At 47.8% G+C, this 19720-nt stretch overlaps 1 protein-coding gene across 1 annotated transcript in view; it reads right to left on the bottom strand.

Moving 5' to 3' along the window:
* Positions 1-14030, bottom strand: part of Ino80c (INO80 complex subunit C) — an 18268-nt gene extending 4238 nt beyond the window's left edge. Inside the window, exons 1-4 of the mRNA XM_052155578.1 lie at positions 13740-14030; positions 4680-4790; positions 3400-3511; positions 2446-2513 (exon numbers count right to left, since the gene is read on the bottom strand). Of these exons, the coding sequence (XP_052011538.1) occupies positions 2446-2513; positions 3400-3511; positions 4680-4790; positions 13740-13892 (444 nt within the window). The 5' untranslated portion in view covers positions 13893-14030. The remainder of the gene's footprint in view (positions 1-2445; positions 2514-3399; positions 3512-4679; positions 4791-13739) is intronic.
* Between the last annotated feature and the right edge of the window lie 5690 nt (positions 14031-19720).

Here is a 19720-nt window from a genome sequence, read left to right as displayed (position 1 = left end):
CTACGGTGAGACGGACATTAGGACCATGAGGACAGCCATTCAGCTTTTTAACAAAAACAGAGGCATCAATAACAATCTAAACGTCCAGTGAGCCAGGTACCTCAGGAGGGAGCCATGTGACACAGCTCCATCTCAGAACATCCTATAGAGAATCGATCCAGCAGCCAGCTGTGGTGGCTTGTGCCTTTGATCCCAGCACTTCTGAGGCCAAGGCAGGGAATCTTATGAGCTCAGGAGTTCAGGACTAGCTGGAGAAGCACATTAAGACTGCCCATCTCTCAGACTGCCCATCTCCAACAACACAAGGAAAACCCGAGACAAACTTGTCAAAAACAAGGGAAATTTGAGAAACTGCCACAGTCAAGGCTGGTCTAAAGAGTTATGGCAACCAATATGGCATCCTAGACAGGACAGGACACTGGGCTCAGCCAAAAGCCAAGGGCATCTATCCCCACCCCCTCCCATTCCCAACCTGCCTTTCTCTCTCTCCCCCTCACTCTATGGGCAGTACTGGGGATCAAACCACCCTATGCCCTGAGGCAAAGCCTTATCACTGGGCTCTGCAAGGGCCCAAGCTAAGCAAGGTGAAATAAACTGGAACCCATGCCATCCTTACCGGTCCACTAATCAGAACAAATGCACCAGTCGTTTAGAGAGCGAGCTAGATCAGGAGCCTGCGAGAACTCCACCAGAAGAGCCTCCCGGTTTCACTGTAAGCTAAAACTGTTCCAAAGTGATCAGAAGTGCCCAGTTAGACAGAAGCAAGAGACAAAGGGACAAAGGCACACAGACGGAAAGAGAAAACACTACTAGTGTAAACTCATCTACACTAATGGCCGCTGAAAATGTGAACCACGCAGAGCTAGCACCTGGAATCAGGCTGTCAGATGGGTGCAAAGCAAGACACTCCCGACAAGAAACTCACTCTAAATACAAAAATACAGACTGGGGAAAACAAACAGACAAACAAACAACCCAACTGCATAGTAGATATGACATGCAAACTTGCACAAAAAGAAAGCTGGAACGGTGTTCTAGTTCATTCTGTGGTGCTGTTCAAAACATACCTGGATGCTTCATAAAGAAATGAGGCTTACGGTGCTGGACAGATGGCCCAATGGTTAGGAGCATCTGCTGGATACCCAGCTCCAGGATGTCCTCAGACGGTGCCAGGCATACATTTGGTGCACACACACACACGCAGGCTAAACACGTTCACATATAAAGTGTGTATACTCATGCGTATATTTTTTTAGGAAGAAAAGAGGCTTAGTAAGCTCCTGGGGAAGGCCCTACCTGGCTGCATTTCAATATGGTGTGAAGAAAACAGGCCACGCACAGGAAAGGCATGTACGCACAGAAAGAGGAGAAGAAGGCTCTTTCATGACAGCCCCGTCCTGAAGAACACATCCATCCATCCCTATGGGATCGGACCCACGTGTGACCCACTTTTAAGAAACACCATTAACTAACCAGGCCTACCTCTTTAGGCTCAACACCACCACAGAGAGGCCAAGTCCACAGCAAATGCACGTTTAAGAGAACAAAGCCCTTGACCCAAGCATGTATCTAAATGAGTCAGACAGAGGCAAACTCCAGAACAATGAAACGGACTAGGAGCTAAGAGGAGATTAAGTGAGTCTCCTAGTACGACAGACACAACTAATTTGGCAAGTTTGTGACAGACAGGAAGTCAGTTATCCTCGCTAAACTACAAAGCACGTAACTGATACATGGGTGAAGTTTAGACGTAGTGTGCTTTGTTGTTTCTGTAATTAGCAGAAAAAGCCACATTTCAGATTTATTACAGATGGAGAAGGATGAAGCTAAGCTGGAGTTTCTCTATGGGTTCGGCAGCCAGAGAGGAAGCAGGCCCTCCGTGCCTGAGAATATGCTTCTGCCTTGGTGCCTCACCTCCAGCTCTGCTCCAGAGGCCCGAGGGGCCGCTGGGGGCGGGGGCAGGGCGGGGGCGAGCACAGGACCAGATGCACACAGCTCCACGTGGACAGAGGGCTCTTCGGCATGTTGGTTACACACAGCTTCGTTTGGGAAAAGGCTTAGACGTTCGTGCTTGCTCTCATTTGAAGACCCGGTCTACGGCGTTGGGCACGCTAGGCAGGCACTCTATACCACTGAGCTATATCATTGGCTCAGAATATATATTTTTTAAACTACCACCAATTGTGTGATATGAGTATTTTAAAACCTTAAGAGTAAAAACAGAAAGGCTAGTTCATTCATGTTGTCCTATGTTATCCCATGTTAACTATCAGAGGGGGAAAAAGGTGAAAATTCTTTATCTTGCTTACTGGAACACTGGCCCTCCATGCTAGCCACACACACTCAGGCCACAGCAGGAACTCCAGGCAGGGCCATGTGTCTAGAGAGACATAACTGTGAAATCTTATATTTAATGCTAATATAGACAGATGTAATTATACTCACAAGAAGGCCTGAAACATCAGAATATTTCTTAGCTGGCTTAAAGGACGGAGGAGCATCGATGCTAAAGTCTAAACAGAAGAAAGAAAACGATCACCAAATAATCTTCCAAATGTCCCACTTCCCCATCCTTTATTCTAAGCTAACAGACGACAACAGTCCTGGCATTTCCTTCGTGATTACCCACTTATAGAAGCCTCTGGGGATTAACCAGAGAAATGAGAGATGGCTCAAAACCAGATAAGTGCAGGCCTCAGCGGGGGCCTGAGCCACTCCCAGAGACACGCTCCTCCCAGGCAACGCCAGGGTCTCGTCTACCCACAGACTACTTCGCAGGCTCCAGCTAGGAGGGACTGGCAGTGAGGAAAGGCCACACAGCCACTAGCTGGATCCACACACCCAGACTCGAGGGGTCCACACCCAGATGACTAACTTGTCACCCTCTGAGTCACCCCTATGAAAGACGCACAGTGGGGCAGGAGGTGGCGAGGTCTTGGAACCTAAAAGTTTCCAGTGCAGTTGAGCAGACCATCGAATGGCTTCTGCCCGGGCTAGGGCGTCCTACGGTGGGAGGGGACGGTGAGAGGGTGGCTGCTACCCACACACTGGAGACTTTCTAGTTCTCACATTAGGTGGGCTACGCTGTTTGTGAAAACAAATTTAGAGAGTAGATTTTAAAATGAGAACCTAATAGAAACATCGACATTATCACAGTGGGACCTATTTCTCCAGAATGAGATTTTAAATGATGGCACTAAAAACCACACACCATGACAGACAAACAGACGCAAACTGGCTCAGTGGAAAGAGAACACATGCAGAATACCCCTGGATGGGAGCCACTGTAGGGCTCTCAGGCTAAGAACACTTCCCTGAAATAACACAAACACGAGTGGGCTTGTTGTAAGGAAGTTCCCGTCTGCACTACAAACACATGGAAGGCTCGAGACGACTCACAGTTAGGATCGTTCAGTTGCCACGGCAACGCCCTTTCAGCAGCGAGGATCTGTTTGAGGTTCTTCCAGGTTCTGTTCTTCTTGCCAGCTACTGCACCGCCATGGCCAGAGTGCTTGAATTAAAGGGGGGTTAGAAGAGGGGTCAGTGGAAGACGCACGGCCTGGAGAGTAAGAAGCTGTGCTAGGGCTGTCAGCCACCTCAGTCCATCAGCAACTGTCTGTGTGCTGAGACCTTTAAAAGGACCTCACTGGAGACTTTAATCTTTGTTTGAAAAAAAAATTAGTTTTTAGCTATGTGCAGTGGATGTTCCTTTAATCCCAGCACTCAGGAAGCAGAAGCAGAAGAGTTTGGGACAGCCTCAGTTACAGGGTGAGTTTGAGGCCAGTCTGGGCTACAGGAGACCCTTTCTTAAAAACCAAAAATAAACCAAAAAATGAAAATAAACAAACAAACAAACAAACAAAAAACCCTAGTTTGGGGGCTCTTCAAACCCACAAGTTTGCTGATGGTGGGACAGAAGGAAATGCACACAGGAAAAATTCTTTATGGGATCCAGTCTAGTTGAATTCACTTATGACCTCATTCCTTTAAAACGAGTTTACCACAAAGTTGGATTTAATCTCCAGCCTACATCTCTAAACCCCCTCAGAGGGTGTGTCACGGAGCCCCATAATCACCAGTGGGGCCTGGAAAACTCAAATAAGCTTCAATCACGGTGTGGCAAGCCTTCTGGAAATTTCTTTCTGTGCTGTAAAGATTAAAAGCATGAAATGGAAAAGACTGCTAACATATTTGCAGACCCTGGATACAGTGGATTGCCAAAATTCATTAATTAAAAAAAAAATAAGCCTTTAAAATTATAATTTGTAACTGGTTACTTAATACAATCCTTGTGAACCAAGGGATGTAAAGCGTTGGTGAGGCGTGCTCCTATGTTAGCTGTGTGCCTCAGGCTTCTTTTAAACTTATTTAAAGACAATAAAAGAAGCACAGGCGAACAACCATGGAGAAGACGCCTCCTCGAAGTCCTGTCCTCTGGGGGGTTCTGAACAGACCTGGAACACTGGGAGATCACAAAGGGCCTTTCCTGTCCAGTCCCATATCCCTCTTCCCCCAACTGTCAACACCCACCACCTACTCCTCCACCCCCACTCCTGTCTTCAACAGCTCATGAGGGAAGGTGGCAAACTGGACGGAGGCAGAGGGTTCTCCGGAGCCACCTCAGGCCAGCTGGATGAGAGACCAAGGCACAGCGGCTCACTCTGTATCTGTGTGCTTACCACAAAGCTGGGATCCTTAAACGGCAGCGGCTTGGCAGCTTTCTCCACAGGCCCCGAGCTTAGCTCAGAGGATGCCACTTTACTCTCACTCATGGCTTCGATGCTGGCACCCTTAAAACAGGGAGAGAAAAAAAAAATCTTTGAAGCCAAGTGGGTTCTCCACTTGTGCTCTCCAGAAGACAGACACGCAAGTGCACAGAGCTGCAGCACGTAGCCTGCCCTGGAGAGCAGGGAGGACTGTGTGAACAGAGGCCACTGCACACACAAGCAGGCCCCCAGGTGCCACGCGCCCCGGACGCTCGGGACCAAGCTCAGGTGTCTGTCCTACTCCAGTCGTCTCACTTGATTCTGACAGCTGCTACTAAGGAGGTGCAACTACCCCTGCCTTACAGAAAACAGAGGGTCAGGGTCTACAGCAACACAACACACAACTTTTCAACAGAAATCCATTTTATGACACCACACGATATAAAGTCTTTATGTTGTGAAGACCTTGTCAACCACGTCTTGAAATACAAAGGCTAGCCTTAAGAGTCTAGACCTTAAGGGTCTGATTTGGACAACAAACCCAGGCTGGAGCTGGTCTGAGGACTGCAGGACATGGGAATTCTGAGGAAGAGGGAGCTGGAGGGACACGGGTCAGCTGGCTGCAGCTGAAACGCTCTGTCCTGTCAAGAAGCTGAGCTGCTTTAAAACAAACCTTTATGCTAACAACCCCAAGAGGAAAGAAGGAAGAAATGTTGTCTGATTATAAATCAACTCCAAAACAAACGTCTTAGGAACAGAGGCATTGTCTTCAGGCATGTCGGGTACGGGTTTCATGAGTTTTTCAATGTTGACACCGGTATAAGCAAATCCCTTCCAAGACAGTGCACTCAGACCATTCCAGAACATTCTCTTGTCCCTTCCTGGCCAAGTCCTTCCAGCCCCAGGGGCAACCACTGTTCTCATTCTTTTACATCACTTTCATCTCTTCCAGAACTTCTTACAAGTGGAATCTGATGGTGTGGCTCGTACCTGGCCTCTTTAGGACAGAAGGAAGCTTTGATGGCCTCACACGCCTCAGGAGTTCATCTATTGTCTTATTTCTCAGCAGATTAGAATTCACTACATGGATGTGTTAAAACCTATTGATCCATTTTTCTGCTGAACTCTTGTACATTTTCAATTATAAATGTAATTTATAATTACGTGCGCGCGCGCACACGCGCGCACACACACACACACACACACACACACACTCAGCTTTACAAATGGAAATAAAGCTGTTGGCTAGTTTTTATTGTCAACTTGATACATGTCACCTGGGAATGAGAAAATGACAGTGAAGAATTGTCTTGGTCAGAGTGACCGGTGTCTACGCAGGGAGCTGTCTGGATGGATGACTGACAGGAAACTAGTCTCCTGTGGGATCCGCAGCACCGACCCTAAGCAGGCAGCCCCTGCCAGCAGGAAGGCGAGCTGGACAGCAGCAGTCCCCATGGTTCCCACATGATCTCCTGACAGCAGCAGTCCCCACGGTTCACACATGATCTCCTGACAGCAGCAGTCCCCATGGTTCCCACATGATCTCCTGACAGCAGCAGTCCCCATGGTTCCCACATGATCTCCTGACAGCAGCAGTCCCCACGGTTCCCATATGATCTCCTGAGTAGACTTCTCTCAGTGATGGACTGTGACCTGAGAGTGAACACTGAAATAAATCCTTTCCTACCCCGAGTGACTTCTGTCAACACTTCTGGTGTTGATCACAGAGACAGGAATCAAACTAGTGCAGGCATGGTGATGCATCCCTTTAGTTCCAGCACTTGGGAGACAGAGGCAGGCAAATCTCTGTGAATTTGAAGCCTGCCTGGTCTGCATAACAAGTCTGATATGTAAGCTATCTAGGGAGGTCCTGTCTCAAACAGAACAGCCCCCAGAGGAAGAAAGCAATTGTCAGGCTTTCATTTCTGTTGGGTATGTGACTGGGAGTGAAGTGACTGGGTTCCTGAGAAAGTGCATGTTAGGATTCTGTGGGAGCTCTATTCCACAGTTACCTGGCAACAGCAAGGTATGCCCCTCCCCACAGTTACCCAGCAACACTCAGGTATGCCTGGCCCACTATAAGAGGGGCTGCTTGGCCCCTCCCCTCTCTCTTGCCCTCTTGTGCTCTTCTCTTCCCCATTCCCTTTGCCCCTCTCTCAACATGGTCATGGCCGACCTCTACTTCTCAACTCTCGCCTTCTCTTTGTCTTTCTCTGCCTCTACTACCCTCTTAATTCTCCTTCCCATTCTCAGAATAAACTTTATTCTTTATTATACTGGTGTGTGTGATGTGTATATGGTGTGTATGTCTGGTGTGTGTGTGTTGTAGGGGGTTATGCATGTGCTCTCTCCATGGGATCTGTGACAAGAACAGAAAAGGGAGGACAGGACCATTCACTGTCACAATAGTTCTCAGACTCCCCAAACACCTTCCCAGACTTGTCCCCAGGGTCTGCCTGGCCTGGACTCCTCTGCTCTTCAGTATAGATGGCTCTCCACCATTCTCAGTCGCTCCAGTCTTCCCAGTGCTGTGTAAAACCTTAAGCCTTGAGAAACCACTGCTTTAATCTAGCCTGTATTTCTTTGTTATGTAATTGTGGATGTGTGCCAGCTGCACATGTATGGTGTAGATGTGGGCCAGCTGCACATGTATGGTGTGGATATGTGCCAGCTGCACATGTATGGTATGGATGTGTGCCAGCTGTACATGTATGGTGTGGATGTGTGCCAGCTGCACATGTATGGTGTGGATGTGTGCCAGCTGCACATGTATGGTGTGGATGTGTGTCAGCTGCACATGTATGGTATGGATGTGTGCCAGCTGTACATGTATGGTGTGGATGTGTGCCAGCTGCACATGTATGGTATGGATGTGTGCCAGCTGCACATGTATGGTGTGGATGTGTGCCAGCTGTACATGTATGGTGTGGATATGTGCCAGCTGTACATGTATGGTGTGGATGTGTGCCAGCTGCACATGTATGGTGTGGATGTGTGCCAGCTGCACATGTATGGTGTGGATGTGTGTCAGCTGCACATGTATGGTGTGGATGTGTGCCAGCTGCACATGTATGGTGTGGATGTGGGTCAGCTGCACATGTATGGTGTGGATGTGTGTCAGTTGCACATGTATGGTGTAGATGTGGGCCAGCTGCACATGTATGGTGTGGATGTGGGCCAGCTGCACATGTATGGTGTGGATGTGTGTCAGTTGCACATGTATGGTGTAGATGTGGGCCAGCTGCACATGTATGGTGTGGATGTGGGCCAGTTGCACATGTATGGTGTAGATGTGGGCCAGCTGCACATGTATGGTGTGGATGTGGGCCAGTTGCACATGTATGGTGTGGATGTGGTCCAGTTGCACATGTATGGTGTAGATGTGGGCCAGTTGCACATGTATGGTGTAGATGTGGGCCAGCTGCACATGTATGGTGTGGATGTGGGCCAGTTGCACATGTATGGTGTGGATGTGGGCCAGTTGCACATGTATGGTGTGGATGTGGGCCAGTTGCACATGTATGGTGTGGATATGGGCCAGTTGCACATGTATAGTGTAGATGTGGGCCAGCTGCAAATGTATGGTGTAGATGTGGGCCAGCTGCACATGTATGGTTTAGATGTGGGCCAGTTGCACATGTATTGCCGAATTACCACCTCCACTCACTGAGCCATCTCACTGACTCTGAAATCTCTGTTTTAAGAGGCTGTGATCCAGGGCAAAAGAAGCAAGAAGCTGCTAATTAGAAGTGTCTAGAGGCTCTCAGGAGACCAGCCAGTGCTAGAAAGAAAGAGGTCATTTGGGACAAACCAGATGAACTACCAGGGAAGCAAAGGAAAGGAAAGCAGGCCTCCGGAGGGCAGTGTGCACAAGAGTGCTGTGGACAGTGTGTGGCCAGCTCTTCGCTCCATTCTCCAGGGGCAATGCAAGTTGCTGAGGTGCGGGCAGGAGGACAGTCCCCAGAGGACCCTGTAAGAGACACACACTGCACCAAGTCACTGTGGACCTGACAGCTATACGGTCTAGCAGGGAGAGGCCACCCCACCAAAGCAAGGGCTTCTGCTGACAGTAATGGGCGTAAGGGTGGCCGGAAGCTCACTGTTCCCGCAGCAGCCAATGGAAGCGTGGAGAAGGGAATGCTGGCCCAATGGATGGCGGGGTACTCGTACCACAGAAAAGCCATGCTTCTCCAACAGTGAAGGCGTCTATGCCACCTCTAGCCAGACAAGCCCCAGAGAGGTCATGCGGGTTTCAGCCCCACTCCTATGTCACTCCACCCTTGTTCACAGTCTCTGTGAGACCCTGGTGTCAGTGGTGAGTCAGGATGCCAGGAAGGCCTTTAGTCGGGAGGGAAAGTCAAGTCTGTGATGCTCTGCTGTGATAGGACAGGATATAAGATGATTACTGTTTCCACATGTGAAAGGCCCAGTAACCCTGAGAGACTTCATGAGATGGAACATCCAGCCCCGCTCTGGGCTATGCCCTCTTCATGTTACTAAAGGAGATGGTGTAAGTCCCAGGGCAGAGAAACAGGCCTTGCTGTAACACTCTGGAGCCAGCAAGGCCCAGGGGCCCCACCCGCTTCTGCAGGACTGCAGAGTCCAAACAAATGGCTTCTGCCAACAGCAGCCTCACGACTGGGACTCAGACTCCAGGACAACCTTGTCTTCCCTCTGTGCTGTGGGGTTTAACTCTCCTCCCATGCCCTGAATAAACTCTATTCTATACTATACTGTCTGTGTGTGTGTATGGTGTGTGTGTGTGTGTGTGTGTGTGTGTGTAGGAGGAGGACAGAAAGAAAGGGAAGAAAGAGGACAGTGGTTTTTGTCAGCACTTAAAACTCAAATATAAGCCGGGTGGTGGTGGTGGTGGTGCACGCCTTTAATCCCAGCACTTGGGAGGCAGAGGCAGGCAGATTTCTGAGTTCTAGGCCAGCCTGGTCTACGGAGTGAGTGCCAGGGCAGCCTGGGCTATCATATCAGGGTTGCAGATAGAACAAGCCAAGTAGGAACTGAGGGATGCTGGGAGAGAAATCCTGTCTTGAAAAACAAAACAGCCGGGTGGTGGTGGTGCACGCCTGTAATCCTAGCACTCTGGGAGGTAGAGGCAGGCGGATTTCTGAGTTCGAGGCCAGCCTGGTCTACAGAGTGAGTTCCAGGACAGCCAGGGCTATACAGAGAAATCCTGTCTCGAAAAAAACCAAATCCAAAAAAAAAAAAAAAAAAAAAAAAAAGCCCAGAAAAACAAAACAAAACAAAAAAGCTCAAATATAGTAACTTCTAATAGCAACCTGGACTAAGAAACCCAACCTGGGTTACATAGTGAATCTACAGTCAGCCTGGGCTACATAGTGAATCTACAGTCAGTCTGGGCTATATAGCAAGACTCTGGCTTAAAAAGTAGGTGGGGTAGAGAAAGAAAGAAGTTAACTCAGTTGAGGTGTGGCAGTACATTCCTGTAATACCAGGAATTCAGAGGCTGAGGCAGGAAGACTGCCTCAGAACCAGTCTGGGCTATATTGTGATTTGCAGGCCAGCAATGTCTATATAGCAAGAAAGTCCTGCGTCAAACCAAAGTAAACCAAACAAAACATGACCCACAAAGAACAGAGCATAATAAAACATGTCTTTAATCTTGTCCCTGGGAGGCAGAGACAGGTGGATCTCTGGGAGTTAGAGGCTAGCCTGGTCGACATACCACCAGTTCCAGGTCCACCAGGGACTATACTGTTCAGAGTTTGTATTAAAAAACAAAAGCAAAAACAAAAAATACCTAAAAAGAAACATAAGTAGTCTTAATGCTGTGACCAGATTGCTTGGTCTGGGCACAAGTGAACATTAGATCACATTAAGGACAGACTGCAGGAGAACACACAGGAAGCAGCTCATACAGACACGAATCAAGAGCATATGAGGGAGCTGGGCAAGGCAGTGCATGCCTGCAATCTCAACATCCAGAAGCCTCAAACACAAGGATCAGGAATTTGAGGCCAACTTGTGATACAGACAATGTTTTAAACCAGCCTAAGAAACACAATGTGATCCTGCTTCAAAACAAACCACCCAGGTACATGCCTTTAATCCCAGCCAGAACTTGGGAGGCAGAGACAGGCTCTGAGTTTGAGGCCAGCCTGGTCTATAGATCCAGTTGCAGGAGAGCCAGGACTAGAGAGACCCTATTTTAAACTGGAAGGTTATTGCTCCACCACTGATGAAATGAGTCAGTTTATATTAAGAGCTGCTCTCCAGCGGGGCAATTTCACTGGCCCCAAGGATCGAGGCCAGGGAAGTCTCCAAGGAGAAAGGGGGTTGGGTGGGGGTAGAGGAGTGAGAGAGAAAGGGTGTGTGCATGAAGAGAGAAAAGAAAGAAAGGGTGTGTTCAATTGGAGGTCAGCATGCAGAAGAATGTGAATTGATCCATTCTTATCTCCAAGTACTAAACTTCACTCCAAGTGGATCAAGGACCTCCATGTAAAACCAGACACACTGAAACTAATAGAAAATAAACTGGGGAAAACCCTTGAGGACATGGGCACAGGGGAAAAGTTCCTGAACAGATCACCAATAGCTTATGCTCTAAGATCAAGAATTGACAAATGGGACCTCATAAAATTACAAAGTTTCTGTAAGGCAAAGGACACTGTTAAAAGGACAAAACAGCAACCATCAAATTGGGAAAGGATATTCACCAACCCTACATCTGATAGAGGGCTAATATCCAACATATACAAAAAACTCAAGAAGTTAGACCCCAAGGAACTAAATAACCCTATTAAAAAATAGGATACATATCTAAACAAAGAATTTTCACCTGAAGAAATTCGGATGGCCGAGAGGCACTTTAAGAAGTGCTCACCATCATTAGTCATTAGGGAAATGCAAATCAAAACAACCCAGAGATTTCACCTTACACCAGTCAGAATGGCTAAGGTAGGTCAAAAACTCAGGAGACAGCAGGTGTTGGCAAGGATGTGGAGAAAAAGGAACACTCCTCCACTGCTGGTGGGGCTGTAAGATGGTACAATCACTTTGGAAATCAGTCTGGCAGTTCCTCAGAAAACTGGACATGACACTTCCGGAGAACCCTGCTATACCACTCCTGGGCATATACCCAAAGGATTCCCCGGCATGCAATAAAGACACATGCTCCATTATGTTCATAGCAGCCTTATTTATAATAGCCAGAAGCTGGAAAGAACCCAGATGTCCCTCAAGGAGGAATAAATACAGAAAATGTGGTATATTCACACAATGGAATACTACTCAGCAATTAGAAACAATGAATTCACAAAATTTTTAGGCAAATGGTTTGATCTGGAAAATATCATCCTAAGTGAGGTAACCCACTCACAAAAGAATACACATGGAATGCAATCTCTGATAAGTGGATATTAATTAGCCCAGAAGCCCTGAATACCCAAGGCACAAATTGCATAACAAATGACTCCCATGAAGAAGTATGGAGAGGGTCCTGATCCTGGAAAGGATTGATCTAGCATTGGAGGGGAATATAAGGACAGAGAAAAAGGAGGGAGGTGATTGGAGAATTAATGGAGAGAAGAAGGTTTATGGGACATATGGGGAGGGGGGATTTGGGAAAGGGGAAATCATTTGGAATGTAAACAAAGAATATAGAAAATAAAAATATTAAAAAAAAATAAAAAAGAAAGAAAGGGTGTGACCAAGATGTCTAGATGACATAGGGAAGAGCCTCTAGGGGAAAGGCAGCTCAGCCTCTTGTGTTGGAAAGTTCAGGGTTGCTGATAGAACATGCTAGGTAGGAACTGAGGGATGCTGGGAGCGCCTGGAGGTCAGGTCTGCTTTGGTATGTAATACATGCACCTCAGTCCCTTGTCCCCATGTCTGAAACCAAACACAAACCACCCCCCAAAAGGCATTCATACAGAAGAAATTGGGCATGGTAGTCCATTCCATTAATCCAGTATTAGGAAGGCTAAAACAGGATTATGAGTTCAAGACCAGCCTGCCTTACATTTTTCTTGTCTCAAAGGAACAAGAACCACTGGTTTACAAAAGACAGGCAATGACATCAGTATTTGCTTAAATTATTCACTGGAGACAAGGACTGTGTTCTGTATGATTCTGTTTATATTACATTTTAGAACAAAGCTAACGAGGCAAGAGATATTGGAAGAGTGGTTACCTCTGGCAGGGAGGGTAGACCATAATGACAGAACTGCAAGGGTAAGGCATGGCCACAAGATCAGCAGGGAATTTCTGGACCTCTCTCATCTGGAGACTATCCATGGCTTGTGTGTCTCATTGCATACAAACGTAGTAACTTAATAATATGCTAAAAGGGGCTGGGAGTGCCAATTACCAACAGCGTCCCTGGGCAAACGCACCACACAAGCTGACGAGTATAACCACACTTAATGTGCAAGAACCTAACCAAGCTACTGCTGGTCTCTGCCAGCGCTTTTGTCATTAACCTCAACCTCTTTGTTTGTTTATCGAGACGGGTTTCTCTTTGTAGCCTTGGTGTTCTGGAGCTCGCTCTGTAGAGCAGGCTGGTCTCGAACTTGCAGAGTCGCCTTCCAAGTACTGAGATTAAGGGCGTACATCAACCTCTTAACCACAAGATTTAACACATGTAAGAAGAATGAAAGCAACCACTGGTATCAACCATCTTTGTACTCCTCCATGCTGTACACTGGGAAGATCCCTCAGACTCCCACCGGGTGTCTGCGAGAGGCGCTATGGGCGACCCGCGAACTTCTCAGGCAGAAGGATACAGAAAACAAGTCCTGACGGAACTGGGAGGTCCTGCTAAACCGATTATAACCTCCTACATTACTATATGACGCGGGCGACCTTTAACCAAAACCGTAGGTTCAACCTATGACTCAAACACACTAATTCCCAGCAAAACTTAGGCTGTTTCCCGGCGAGTTCTGAACCCCACCCCCACATACTAGCACTGCGCACGCGCGTCAGCTTCCGCCCCTCCCTGCGCAAGCGTTCTCGGCGCCTTTCGGGCCGGCGCATGCGCTCTTGTTCCCGGTTCACTACCTGAGCAAAGCCGGAGGCGGACAGCTTTTTCTTCTTACTAGCGCCATATCCTCCTCCGCTGCTGTTGTGAGAAGGGCTAGCAGGCCTCTTCTTGCTGTTCCTAGCTACAGCGGGGGTAGAAGTAGCAGCCACGATTGGAATTTGTGCCGCCATTCTGCCCGCAGTCGGCCGGCGGCTCCCCGCCCCCACCCCTCCCAAGGCGAGCCCTAGAACTTCCGGCTAGATGTTACTTCCCTATTGATGCTCGGAAACTGTGCGAGCCTCCGGGAGCTTAACAGAGTCCTTCCCAGGCAGCTCTTAGGAGGCGGGGCTCGGAAGTGTTCCTTCCGGGTCGGAAGGCTTCCGGCTGGTGACCGCTGCTGGCGTGGTGAACCTTGGTCTGGGGCACGTGCCTGGAGGATCCCAGTGAGCATCCGGCCTTTAGTAACTTCATTCTTTTTCTTGGTTAGGTCTCTGGATGATCCGCAGCTCGCTATGTAGACCAGGCTGACCTCAAACTCTTGAGGGCGAGTTATCTTTCTTTGAATTCTAAGTCCTCTGTCCTCCGCCTTTCAAATGCCAGGATTACAGACAGGTGTCACAACCCATCTCAGTGTTAAAATTAAATATCAGTGCACGAGCAGATTGCTAAGCTATTTGCTAGGGTTTACTTCGTATCTGGGTTGAAGTTTACGTATCAGTATTGCACAATAAACTAGGAAGGTAGGGTGCTTTCAGTCTTTTAGTCTTCCAAGACCACTTGTTATGTAACTGATATTCCTCCTCCAATCTCCTCACCAAGTGCATACCAGAAAACAAAATTTTACATATAGTTGTCAGGGAGCTCACTTCTAAGCCAAGTCATGAATTCGATGCCCTGTACCTTGGAGTTTTTTTGTCTTTTTGTTTGTATATATCTAGACACTTGATGCCATTATGTAACTTAATGGTTTCTAACTAGGTGATAGATGTCTTTTGGCTAGGATATAATACTATCTTTGTAAGGTGATGCCAATTGTGTCTTTCCCCTGGGGATATATATTTTGTCCTCAGTCACAATGATTTGCAAGTCATTGATGCATTATAATTATGTTTGGGCACAGTAAGCAAAATCCTTACAACTTAGTAGTTAAAGCAGCTGTGTTAATCTGGATGTTTGTAACAGGTTGGAGACTGATGGAGAGGCAAAAGAACAGTGAAGGGAAAAGGGACTGAGCAGTACTGTTACTAACACCCCTTCTGGTATGGAAACATTATTTCCCATGCCAGATGGCCTCCCCTATTCCCTTATTTCTTATCTCAAGGACTCACGCCTCCCCTTCTTCGTACTTTTCAGCTTTTCTGTTCCTACCCTTGGGACTCAGGTCTCCTGTGTGCTCCCTGTGACCATCTGCAAATGGAAGTCTGAGCTGCTGTCCCTTCAGAATCCATCTCTGGCTCCAGGGCCCTCATTCACACAGGCTGCGAGAATGGGCTTTTAGATCTGATTGTAGTACTTCACTTTCTTACATACAGACCTCTTTATCCTCTAGATAAAAACCATATAACTTTAATTTAGCACTTTAAGTCCTTAATGACTCAGGCTTACCCCTCTTTTGTTCAGTTCTCAACAACAACCAACAACAAATCTTTGTGCCCCAGCCAGAGACAAATTCTATTTCCTGGGGTGTTCTGGTCTCTGAACTCATGCTTTTGTTTCCGCTGTTGCCTAGCTCTGGCCTGGTGACAATCCATTTTGCCTCAGTTCAAATTCTAGCTCTTAATAAGCTGCTGGTGTACCCTATTTCCCTTTGTCCTGCCCTCTGAATTTTGTGCATGTGCCTCTGAGGACATTGGCTTACTTCTTGTGATGATTACTGAGTTCAAATATGAAGGAGTCAGACAAGTGCATGGACTGCCATTTGGCTTCAGCCATTGAATTCAAATGCAATCTTCTTGATTGCTTTCTTCCTGAAATTCTCCCCTGGTTTCTAAAATATCTCCATCCCTCTTATCCCCTCCTAAACTCTCGATGTCTCTTTGACAGTTGTCTTGTTTTAGCAAATGCTTTGTGATGCTACTATCTGGTTTTCAAAATTGTGTCATATAGTCAAATCCCCACAGAGATACATCTTTACTGTGTCCCAGGAGTCACCATGAGAAGCCATGATTGAACCAGGATCTTCTTGTACCGTTCTTTTACATTGAGAAGTCTGATATCTGAGGCCCTCTGCCTATCCAAGTCTATACAGTTCCCAGCCACTCCACTAACTCCTTAGTCTGGGGTTGCCATCTCCCTCAGGAGATGTCTCCTTGCTTTCCATTCAATGCCCGTATGAGTCATGACTTTCCATTGCAGATGACAGACTCTGCATTTTCAGGTCGTACATTCCATCTGGAACCCGTGTTTGCCTCCTTGCAGTCCCTAGAATGAAGCTGACAGCCGTAACATTGTTTTAACAGCCTTCAGAAACCCGCCATCTCTGCAGACTGACTTCCTCTTCAGGTCTCTGCACTCCCTCTCAGGGTCCACTTTTGTCAGGCCCCAAAAATCAACTGTGTCCCCTCCTCCCTCAAGGCCTAGATGCACATTGCTCCTCCTGTATGGGCGTTACTCCCCCCACACACACCAGTTCCTCCCTCCTATAGTTCTAGTAACTTCTATTTACCCTTTCATACTTGGTTGGCATTGGCTTGTTATTAGTTTTCCCCATCCTTCTGATCAGTTTCATGTTAGCACGAGTCTTTGTTACCCAGTACCTGTTGATTGCCTTTAACAGTCTGGTTCTGGAGGATGGAGATTAGAAGGAACATGAAGATATTAGTTGTGGAAAGCCGCGACTGTATCCGCCATTACAAGATGGCGCCGGCTTCCACTGTGCCAGCTTTGCTTTCTTAGTAAACAAGCTATCTGCGCATGTGCAAGAGTATTTTCGCGCCAAATCTCTGCCCGTCCCGGGGCACTCGAGTGAGGTCATGAGTAGACAGCCAATCGGGTGTGTACATGTCACGCCAAGGGGTATATAAACCGCATCCATGTTGGGCGCGGTGTTTCCCTCCACAAAAAGCGTCAATAAAGCTTGGCTGCAGAAGGATCCTGAGTGTGCCGCGTAGTTCTTGCTGGTGAGATGAAAGCGCGGGACAATTAGTCCCTGTTCTTGGGGAGCCTCAGTCTAGTAGGGAAGAAGATATTTGTAGTAGTAAACGCTGTCTTCCCAGCCGGATATAAGCTGCCTGTGTGCAGTTGTCAGTCAGCAAGGACTGAGCAGCACAGCGTCGACAGCTGGTGGCAGTGAAGACACCAGAATGATGAAGCATATCCACATAAGTTACAAAGGCTGTCCGTGTCTTCATCCACCATGGAAGTGCTGCTCACCGCGCACTCACAGCACATGCAGAGGCCTCTTGTGCTTCTCTGCATGTATAATGCATGGTATCTATGAGCGCTGGAATGGAGCCGTGAACAGCTCTGGCCCAAATAAAGCCAGTGACTTTGCCCTAAGCTCCCAGCCATCCCTGGAAACTTGGAAGGCATGTTTCCCCTGTGCTGCAAGATGTGCCCTTTTGAGAGCTGCCTCTGCAGCTCCTTATTGGTGCCTGAAGCTCCTGGGTCCCTCACCAGTGCCACAGTAGTTCCTTCACTGAAGGCTATTAAAGCCTTCCTGTGGTGCCAGAAACACCAGACTGAGTGGGCCAGCTAAGCAGAGTTTTGATCCCAGTTAAGATTTAAAGATTACAAGTAAATAGCATACTCATTAAGCCATTGCATATTTTGAGACAGAGTGCCTGGTTTATTGTCTCTCAAAAAAGCTCAGGAAATACAGTGGATATTTAGGATCAGGCTGTTTTGGCTGGCTGGAAAACAAGCTATGCATTTCCTCTTGATAATGTGCATGAGGTATGCAAATCATAATTTCTGTGTAAAACGTGGCTGGCGGTGGATTCCTCAACAATGGGAATAAACCTTGAAACTGCTGCAGCCAAGACACAGAGAGAGCTTTCCCAGCTCCCGTAAACCCTTGCTCCTCAGTTTATCATGATATGTGAACACATGTGGAGCTCCAACCCACGCATCCGACCACAGCCTCCTGTTGACCACCCCTCAGGACTGTGGGACGATGCATTGAACCTAGGAACAAGGCCCTCAGTGGCCCTGAAAGGGATGCAAGCCCATTTGAGCAGACTCTGAGGTCCTTGTTACTTAAGAGCAGGTTTATAGAAGTGTAAGCCAATGACCTGGGCAGACCCTCTGTTTCTGTCTCCTTCTCAGTGTAGACAGGTAAAGTCAAAAGAGGGCCTTCCTGCCCAGTCAAGGTTGTCAGCTGGAGAATAGGTCCCAGACTAGAGAAGGCCCCAGATGGACTTGAGTGACAGGTACCGACTGCTCAGCTGGGAGAGAAGGTGGCTCCCAGAGAAGACACACTGCTGGAGGAGGTGTGGAAGTCGATGTGATCTCCATCTTTTGGGCCCAATTTTTACAAAACGTGGGGAGAGGAGGAAACCATAGCATGTGAAAAGTGTCAAAGACTTCAGAAGCCTAGAGCAAGGCTCACAGAAGCCACTCCAAGGGGTTGTGAGGGATGCACTCCTGACAGTGTGACTAGGCTCAGCTGACGTCCAGGACACCCTTTATAGCCACTGCAGAGCGAATGGCAAGATAATTGAACCTTTTCCACAGACATGGCTAGCATATCCATGCTCTGGAAAATTTGATCCCCAAAGATTGTTGCTTTACAAAGTCTGAATAAAGGAAAAATGGATTTTATAGACTGTTTTGCTTACTGAAATGACTTCTTAAATGTTAAGTAATTACCAGTTTAGCATTACACATATAGCCCTAAAAGGGCTGACAAAGATGTCCCAAAATAGTGGGCTTCTTGCCTTTCATTGGGAGAGGTGGGATCCTGCTAGCAGAGTGGCATTCGCCTGGCCCTAGCACCCAACCCTCTGATTCTGCCTCTGGGCGCTGGTCCTCCCCTCTCTCTTACCAGAGGCCCTGCCCTTCACTTAGCATGAGTTGTTATTTTTACACATACTCTTTGTGCATACCATAGAGAAAGAAACCAGTGATTACTGAAACTCTCCCACCTCTGAGGTTACCTTCCTTTTTTGCTCTCCCGAAACCTCGAACTTGATAATGCTCAACTGTAGCACACTTGTCTTCTTAAATTATCAGCCTGTTCCATTGCCCGCTGTATCATTTGCCTAACTGCTGCTACGCTGTTCATTTTTGTTTATGCCCAACACTTGGGTTCTGTCACGGTACCGGCATGTTGTGCTACAGAAGGTTAAAAGCTTTAGGAGCAGTTGCTTGTGGAATTAGCAGTAATAAAGACTTGTTTTGTAAACTTTGGGGGGGGGGGCTCTCAAAGGTTGAGAAACCAAGGCCCCTTCCAAGACATTTCTTACTCAACCTTCATCAGACATCCCTGCTCCTTCTTATCAGTAGCTGAGTCAAACAGTCCAGCTCCCATGATGCTCCAGACTAGGGGCACAAGGGCTAGGGCAGGGGCGGGTGTGGCTGAGGACGGAGGGTCCTTCTGGTTAAAGGAACGATGGGAACCAGGCTGGCAGTAGCCTTCTTCCTGGATGTAGCCCTAGACAGAATCCAGATGTGGTGAACAAAGACAGTCCTGTTCTCTGCCTTGCCCAGGGGAGCCTGCTGCTGTTCGAAAGAACCTGAGACGGAATGTACTCCTGTTTGCTTGCTTGTTTGAAATCTTTCATTCCTATAAAGACACAAACTACATGGGATAACCCACGTCCTGACTCCATCTTTCTTTTGTAACTCTCAGTAGGAACACTCGGTTGCTGAACAGCTGTTCACAGAGTCCAGCTGACCACGCCAGCCCGGTCTACACACCAGCCTGGTCTCCCAAGGGCTGGGTTCCACCCCGGCCTGGATCCACCACCGCCTTAGCTCTAAGATCCCAGTTCCTGGACTTTTGTGACTAATGTTCTTGATTTCCTCCCTCGCCCCACACTCACTTTGACAATCCCCAACCCTACCGTGGGACTCATGT

Source organism: Apodemus sylvaticus, chromosome 13 (genome assembly GCF_947179515.1).
Source record: "Apodemus sylvaticus chromosome 13, mApoSyl1.1, whole genome shotgun sequence".
In the NCBI taxonomy this organism is placed as follows: Eukaryota; Metazoa; Chordata; class Mammalia; order Rodentia; family Muridae; genus Apodemus; species Apodemus sylvaticus.
This window is presented reverse-complemented; position numbering and strand designations above follow the sequence as displayed.